Source organism: Aristolochia californica, unplaced genomic scaffold (genome assembly GCF_029961685.1).
Source record: "Aristolochia californica isolate CCGP_79_NKW_82.1479 unplaced genomic scaffold, dmAriCali1.0.hap1 SCAF_5, whole genome shotgun sequence".
Taxonomy (NCBI): Eukaryota; Viridiplantae; Streptophyta; class Magnoliopsida; order Piperales; family Aristolochiaceae; genus Aristolochia; species Aristolochia californica.
In genome coordinates, this window is record NW_027182214.1 from 6,830,958 (window position 1) to 6,839,548 (window position 8,591).

Genomic DNA, 8,591 nt, shown 5'->3' on the forward strand with positions numbered 1-8,591 from the left:
AGAAGGAACTGTTCCTTGGGGATTATTTTTAGTCCTTAGACCATTTCTTTCATAATATTAATTGGAAGAATTTATATTTTTTATAAGGTTATTTGTACATATTTTTCAGCTCCCAAAGTTTTTGCTTCGTATATAAAATATTCAACATAGACGACTAGAATCTAATGGAACCAGCCACCATTAAAGGTTCTGGATCGTTTACCCAAGAGTCAAGGTTGCTTCGTCGAAGACACCTGCTTCAGACAGAGACTCCACGCAATATGTTTTTGGCAATGAGAGGAAAAAACACGTTAGGGGCATGAAGATTGAAGATCCATGTAGCCTTTCCTTTCACGGAAAGATCAAGATCCAGTTTTCGCTTTCAGAAGTTTTTTTCTGTTTTTTCTGGTGCTCCTTGCGTCACATTTATGGCAAGAACATGAGACATTTAGGGCATTTATTAATTGAATTTTCATATTATTTAACCAAATGCCTCTTATCAATGGGGGTAGAGGAGGCCCTGTGTTAGGAAGGGTAAATCGGTCTAATTACTACAGCTAAGTTTTGCGTACACTAAACATTTTTAGCAAAATTAAGGCTGTGGGCCCAGGGATATGACACACATCTAGATCAAAATCGATGGTCAAATCAGTATATCTTGAGGAGGTCAATTGGACCCACCTTGTGTCACGGAAGGTTCATTGCACCTTCTCGAACAAAAATACAACTACTTCCGTGTCTCCTTCGCCTGTCAATGTCATTTTCTCTCTCTGACTGGGACCCACATTATTTGACTACTACTCTTGAGCCGTCGAATCTGTGTGTACGGTATAGGATGATATCATTCTATAGTCCGCTCATTCAAAACGATGTCACGTCACGCCACGCCACGTCACATTTTCCATTTTCTGTGATAATTATTACACATGCCAATAAGGCATATTTGTTGTTTAATATTTTTTATATATATTATATAATTATGATTATGTTTAGTGGCCGATCCGATTCGGGATGGGGAGACGCCGAGTCGGATCCCGGCCCCGAGTTGGTAAAAACTCGGACAGGCAGAGTCCAGAGAGTTTTAGAAAAACTTTTTATGAAAATTTATGTCCGTTGGATCACAATCGAAAGGCTGTGACGGCGCATTCTTCCACCGGACTTTTCTCTGTCTATGTCGAAACCGTGTCCTTAGAAAGCTCGGGAAACTAAAAGTACAAATAAATATTTGGAAAGATAAATGAGAAAAAAGGAGAAAAAATGCCAACGATAAGATGAGAAAGGGACGAGTCGCCCGCCATTAATGTACGTACTTTCTCTGTCTACCTTCTTTCTACAAGTTGGGGAGCCAGGTCAATCTTCTTGAAGTTCTGAAACAGCTTCCCGTGGGGTTGAAGATTGAAAACCACCCGAGAAACCGTACCCTTGTTATTTTTCCCTTCCCGACCGGTTTTTCTCCCTGTCTGCAACCTTTGAAGCTCTCGCCGTAATCCTTGAGCAGGAAGCTGCCACCCACCTTCCTCACCGGAATATCTTCCGAAAGAGGTGATTTTTGTCTCCGAGTTTGAACCTTTTTTCTATTGGCCCCTTTTTTTATTGTTCTCGTGCCAAAAGCATTCATTTGGGTGGGTTTATGGGACTTCGCTTCACAGGGGAAAAGCCCTTTTTCTTTTTGGCCGAATCTGCGGTATCGCGATTGTCTTCACGGATCTGTTTACTTTTCGAGTTTAGTGTTACTGAAGTCCGGGACGTCTGTGGTTTTTTAGGAGCAAACAATCAGACTTGGTTTTTGGCGGTGTTTGAATGGGGATTTGTTGGAGTGCTCGAATTACCGAGAGCCCATCGCATAGCTCGTCAACTTCAGGTATGAGCTCTGAAGCGGATTTATAGTGTTCGGCTGCTCTTTTTTGATTGTTTTTCTGGCATTTTTGGTGTTTCTTTTTCAATCTGTGAGTTTTAGTGGTTCCGATGCTACTGGAATGATCACCGTTCCCACCCTGATGTTGTTTCATTCTTTTTTGCTTTCATCCTTCAAGTACAGGTTGCTCAATATTTTGTACTTTTTGTTGCATCTGCTTGGCTTTCGATTTTGTAGCTGCTTCCCCTTTTGAGTTCTGTCAGTCGGACCATGTGCGACCTTTCTTATTTCTTCAGATTTTATAATCTGTGAAATGATGTTGTATATGGGAGTTAAGCGAGAGAATTTGTTCCGTTTGCTATTCAGATGGGAAATGTCCAGAAATTTTACTTATTGCCACTGTTTTTCGGACTATTTTTGAGTTACGGATTTATTTCTGCTCATTACGGTTCGTATCTACAGCATATATGATGTTAAATTTTTTTCGTTCTTGATTCTTCCTGACGATAGAAGAATCCTGCTTGGGTTGTGTAGGGGCGAATCCTAAATACGTTAGCAGAGATAGAAATGGGCTCAGCAACTCAAGCAGCAAGGTGTCTGCAGCATCTGCTCCACCTACCCCACGTAGCGAGGGTGAGATCCTGAATTCGTCCAATTTGAAGAGCTTCAGCTTTAGTGAACTTAAAAGTGCTACGAGGAACTTCCGCCCCGACTCTGTCTTGGGAGAAGGTGGATTTGGTTCCGTATTCAAAGGCTGGATTGACGAGCATTCTTTTGCGGCAACAAAGCCGGGCACGGGTATGGTGATTGCTGTGAAAAAGCTGAACCAGGAAAGTTACCAGGGTCATACAGAATGGTTGGTGGGTATCCATTCCCTCGCTCTTCCTTTTTAATGTCTGTTTACTAGGAGAAGGCTGACATGGTTGATTACTTCTCTTGTGGAGCTGCTGTTTTCTTAGATGCTGGCAATTCTTATGGGCATTTTTCAGATTAATGAGATTTTCTTTGTGTGTGATTCATCAGGCGGAAGTGAATTATCTTGGCCAGCTTTACCATCCCAATTTTGTGAAATTGATTGGCTATTGCTTGGAGGATGACCACAGGCTACTGGTATACGAATTCATGCCTCGGGGAAGCTTGGAAAATCATCTCTTCAGGAGTAAATTCCAAACCCTCTCCGCATTTGAATATCTTCTCATTCTTAAGCAATCTTTGTCTGAAGGTGTTTGGTTCTTAACGCAGGAGGCTCTTACTTCCAACCGCTCTCATGGAACCTTCGGATGAAGGTAGCTCTGGGTGCTGCAAAGGGTCTTGCTTTTCTCCACAGTGCGGAGATTAACGTTATTTATAGGGACTTTAAAACCTCAAATGTCCTGTTAGATTCTGTAAGTAATTTCTTACATTGGACTGAACTGCAGTTGCTGTTGCATTGGGTATGCATTGTCAAATTTTCTTCCTTGTCTTGTTCACAAATCTTTCCACAACTTGCAGAATTACAATGCTAAACTTTCTGATTTTGGATTAGCCAAGGATGCCCCGACGGGCGATAAGAGCCATGTTTCCACGAGGATCATGGGAACCTACGGGTATGCAGCTCCAGAGTACCTTGCTACAGGTAATTTCCATCTTTAATCTTCTCCATTTGGTGTTAGATTGTTTGCTTTTGGTCCTTCATTCTAAAACCCAGATGTTTGATAATTTTGAAGGTCATTTGACTTCCAGGAGTGATGTGTATAGCTTCGGAGTTGTTCTTCTGGAAATGCTCTCGGGTCGTAGAGCTGTAGACAAGAACAAGCCTTCAGGTCAACACAATCTCGTCGAGTGGGCTAAACCATACCTGACGCACAAGCGCAAAGTTTTCCGAGTACTGGACAGCCGTCTGGAGGGTCAATATTCACTGGCCGGAGCTCAAAAGGCCGCACTGCTAGCACTCCAGTGCCTATCAACTGAAGCCAAGTTCAGGCCTACAATGGATGAAGTGGTCAAGATATTGGAGCAGCTGCAAGAATCCAAGGGCGCGGTGGCTAGGAACCCATTAAGCGAACCAAACACCGAAGCTCAAAGCGTTGGGAGCAGTGAGCAGCGTTCCCGCAGGAGAAGTTTGGACAGTAACATGAAAACATCATCGTACCCAAGGCCATCAGCTTCCCCGCTTTATTATTGACAAGGGTGAGACAAATACACGCGGTTCTTAAAATTTTCAGAGATTGCGAGCTTCCACGTTTATCATTGCTGTACAGTTTCTTTCTCTCTTTAACGACACGTTGCTTGGCTAGAAAAAGAAAAAAAAAGGAGATTGAGAGGGGGCAGTATATGGAGTACATGGACTACTGGGTCGGTTTGGATGGTTCTTCTCCTTCTTCCTGTTTGTACTAGTTGTATGGTTTGCCTTTTTAATGAATCGTTCTTTTGCGTCCTTTATCCTGTTTCTGTCCACCAAGTTTATAATGGAAAAAAAAAGAAGCTTACTGCTTGTACTCTTTTTTGGCGCGTGGTAGTTGCGTCGTCCACCCTGGGCGGCTGTCTCCGGCCTCCCCTACCGTGCCCGGCTTTAAATGCCGTGCATGTTGGGTGGTTTGGATCTCTCTTTGAGTTAAACAAAATTATTAAGTTAAGTACCGACTTTGGCGGGGAGCCCTCGCGCAGAAGCTATTCAGAGGCCATTTAGAGGACAACGAAGTACTGGAGAGGTTGATTGTAGGACGTGGATATTTGATTCTGGAGTAACGGACCATATGACATTTGATGCAAATGATTTTTATCAGACCTCTCCTTCTGAACGAACTAGTATTGTCAATGCTAATTGACTTATTTCTTCGATAATAGGAACGGGAATGGTGATGTTGTCACCATCCCTACCATTATCAAATACATTACTTGTACTGTTCTTTCTCGCAATTTATTATTTGTAAGTCAACTTACCAAATAATTGAATTGTATTGTACTTATATATCCTGCATTTTGTCTTATTCAGGATTTTTCTCACCAAGGAGATCATTGGGTATGGTACTAAGAGAGGGGGGTTCTATTACATAGAAGATTTCAGTAAGAGCCGAACATATCACATGCGCTAAACAAGTAATCTCAAAGTAGAACAGATTTGGCTGTGGCATCGTCTGTTAAGTCATCTTTTGTTTGGTTATTTGAAACATGTGTTTCCTGATTTATTTTTGAATTTGTCAACTCTGGATTTTAACTGTGAAATTTGTATTCTAGCTAAAAGTCATCGAGTCTATTATCATTTGAGTTTGAATAAAAGTGAGGTCACTTTTGTTTTGATTAAGCTAATGTGTGAGATGCTTCCCCTAAAAATACTTTGTCTCGTTTTTGCTGGTTTGTAATATTTATTGATGATTGCGCTGGAATGACTTGAGTTTATTTTTTGAAACATAAGGATGAGGTTTTCCAGATTTTTCAATCTTTTCATAAAATGATTCAAACCCAGTTCTTCGCTAGGATTCAAATTCTTCGATCTAATAAAGGTGGAGAATATATGAACCAACAATTCCATGATTATTTCCAACATTATGGACTGATTCATGAAACCTCAAACCCCCAAACTCCTCAGTAAAATGGTATTGTAGAGTAAAAAAATCGCCTTATTCTTGAAACAGTTCGAACTCTTTTACTTGAAACTCATGTGCCTAACCACCATTGGACTGATGTTGTTGCTATAATAATCTATCATATTAACCGCATGCCCTCCAAAGTGCTTGAGTTCAAGCCTCCACTAGAGGTCCTGCCAACCTATGATTCATTACCTATGGTGTTGATGCTTCCACCTCGAATTTTTGGTTGCATTGTGTTTGTTCTCCTAAAAAACCAGTGCATGAAACTTGATCTTTGTGCTATTCACTATCTCTTTTTGGGATATGTGGTACATAAAAATGGTATCGATGTTACGATCCAACTATTCGGCGCACATATTTGACTATGGATGTCATGTTCCTGGAATTCGATCATTTCTATTCTCCTATCGCATCCAATTCTTCTCTTCAGGGGAGACATGAGAAGAAGAGCTGAATTGGTTGACATTTGAGTGGTTCAAGGATACTAATACACTTACATCTCCGAAAGTTGAGGTAGCATAACCTAATCTAAAGTCGACATCTTCGGAAGTTGAAGCAGCATTACCCCTCCCCTCCTCAGTATCCAACGACCCATCTCTTCATCTCTTGAGAATATTAGTGACGTAAGTACTCTTGCCACACCTCAAAATTCTAATGATGAGGATATTCTTGTTAGTGGCTATGAATTACCTATTTGACATAATTGGGGCAAACCACTAAACAGATATTCTCCTGAAGTGAAGGAACACAGATCAAGATATCTGATTGCTAATTATGTAACTACAAAAAAATTGTCTGAACTCTTCAAGAACTTTGTAAGTAAACTCTCTTCACACCATATTCCCACAAGTGTTGATGAAACTCTGAAAGACCCTAGGTGGGCTAAAGCCATGAAAGAAGAAATGAAGGCATTAATGAAAAATGAGACCTGGAGTCTTGTTCTTCTATTTGAAGGTAAAAGAACAGTGGGGTGTAAATGGGTATTCTCCATCAAGTACAAATCTAATGGAGCAGTTGAACGGTACAAGGCAAGGCTAGTAGCAAAAAAGATATACATAAACATATGGTGTAGATTATCGAAAGACATTCTCACCGATGGCCAAACTGAATATTTTTATAGTTTTGCTCTCTTACAAATAATCTAAATTGGCCACTGCACCAGTTTGATGTTAAAAATGCTTTTCTCCATGGAGATCTTGAAGAAGAAATCTATATGGATGTTCCTCCATGATATATGACAAATTTTGAAGCTAGGATGGAGTATAAACTCCAGCAAAATCTATATGGCTTGAAGCAATCTCCTAGAGCATGGTTTGGGAGGTTTTAAACAAAGTAATTCAAATCATACACTATTCTTAAAGCATCGACGAGGTAAAGTAACAACTTTGATAGTGTATGTAGACGATATGATTATCACAAAAGATGATCTAGATGAAATAGCAAAACTTCAAGAGCAATTAACAACAAAATTTGAGATGAAAAATCTAGGAGGACTCAAATATTTTTTGGGAATCAAAGTTGCTAGGTCCAAGCAAGGGATATTCCTTTCCCAACGAAAATATATCCTAAATTTATTATTAGAAGTTGGACTACTGGATTGTAAGCTAACGGGTACCCCAATAACCACAAATCACAAGCTTGGGGAATACCCAGATCAAGTGCCAATAGATAAAGGAAGATACCAGAGGTTAGTTGGGAAACTTATTTATCTCTCCTATACATGACCTGACATTGCGTATGTAGTAAGTGTAATAAGCCAATTCATGCATTGTCCGAGTGAAGATCATATGAATGTTGTGAATCAAATTTTTCGATACATAAAGTTCTCCCTTGGGAAAGGACTCATGTTCTCAAGAAACCATCACTTAAGGTTAAGGTTATACAGATGCTGACTAGGCAGGGAATATTTTAGATAGAAGATCTACCTCAGGCTATTTTACGTTTGTTGGAGTGAACCTTCTTACATGGAGAAGTAAGAAACAAAAGATAGTAGCACTATCAAGTGTTGAAGCTGAGTTTCGTGGGATGGCTAACGGTAGCTTCTTTGACTTTGGAGATTATTAACCGAAATTGGCTTTGGCCCAAACAGTGAGATGAGACTTATTCTGAGATAAAAAGGAGGCTATTGATATTTCACATAATTCGGTTTAGCATGATCGGACTAAACCTGTGGAAGTAGATTGGTATTTCATCAAGCAAAAACTTGAGACCAAGATAATTCAATTTCCGTTTGTTAAATCTGAAGACTAGTCGGCAAACATACTTACAAAAACAGTATGCCAAGTTGGGTATCAGAGATATATACGCACCAACTTGAAGGAGATTGTTGTCATGAGTCGTATTCCGAGGAATAAGAGGAGGAAACCTGTGAGTTATCCTCATCTTGTAAATTAACTTGTATAAATATCTATGTATACTGAAAGGAAGAGACATCAATGAATATAAGAGTTGTGGGAGAAAAAAACTGCCACCCAGCCAGGATGCTCACTTTACCCACGGGCTGCGGGTGGACGCCAAGATGGCTTTAGCATTTTTCAGGTGGGTCTCCCCTCCCGGCGCCCACCTTTTTGGCATTCTCCTGCGCCGACCTTTTTGGCATTCTCCGGCGCCCCTTACGGCACTCCATCTCTAACCTCTTTCTTTGCTTCTTCTGGACCCAACTTTCAAACTTTCAAAAAGGCAGAAAGGTGGTTCTCTTCAAACTTCAAAGTCATTCTGCTTACTGAATAGAAGAAGACTGGAACTTGGAAGGGTATCATCTTTCACGAGAATGTAAACAGCAAACTGTCCCTAGCCTTTCATCTCCTCTTCCTTTTAGCGTGGATCCTTTTCCTCTTTTGCGACTCGAATATTGCCTGCAATTTTTACCTTGCTTACAAATCTCAGAGCAGTTTACAACTCGCTTTACCTGTACGAATTTCCTTTTTATCATACGAAGAGTCTATGGAGACTCTCTATTTTTCACCTAAGCTTATCTATTGTCTAGAAAGCCTGCGTAGAATTGTCTTTTTTGTTCTTCTTTTAATCTCTTTTCTGCTCACGCTGTTGGAAACACTCGACCCAGATTTCTTGGGTCTAACATCTGGTATGAAGCAGCTTGATAGGGAGACCTTTAAAAAATCTTCCATGGCATCCAACAATGGTACATAAGAGGTGAGCCTCAACATAAGGATGCTCACTTTACCCAC

At 40.5% G+C, this 8,591-nt stretch overlaps 1 protein-coding gene across 1 annotated transcript; it reads left to right on the forward strand.

The window, feature by feature from the left end:
- Window positions 1-1,308: 1,308 nt before the first annotated feature.
- Window positions 1,309-4,289, forward strand: LOC137965066 (receptor-like cytoplasmic kinase 176). The gene is made up of 6 exons (XM_068811464.1): window positions 1,309-1,840; window positions 2,369-2,694; window positions 2,858-2,993; window positions 3,077-3,219; window positions 3,326-3,449; window positions 3,541-4,289. Exons 1-6 carry the CDS (start codon window positions 1,780-1,782, stop codon window positions 3,996-3,998), a joined length of 1,248 nt encoding a protein of 415 aa, XP_068667565.1. The 5' UTR covers window positions 1,309-1,779; the 3' UTR covers window positions 3,999-4,289.
- The last annotated feature ends 4,302 nt before the right edge of the window (window positions 4,290-8,591 follow it).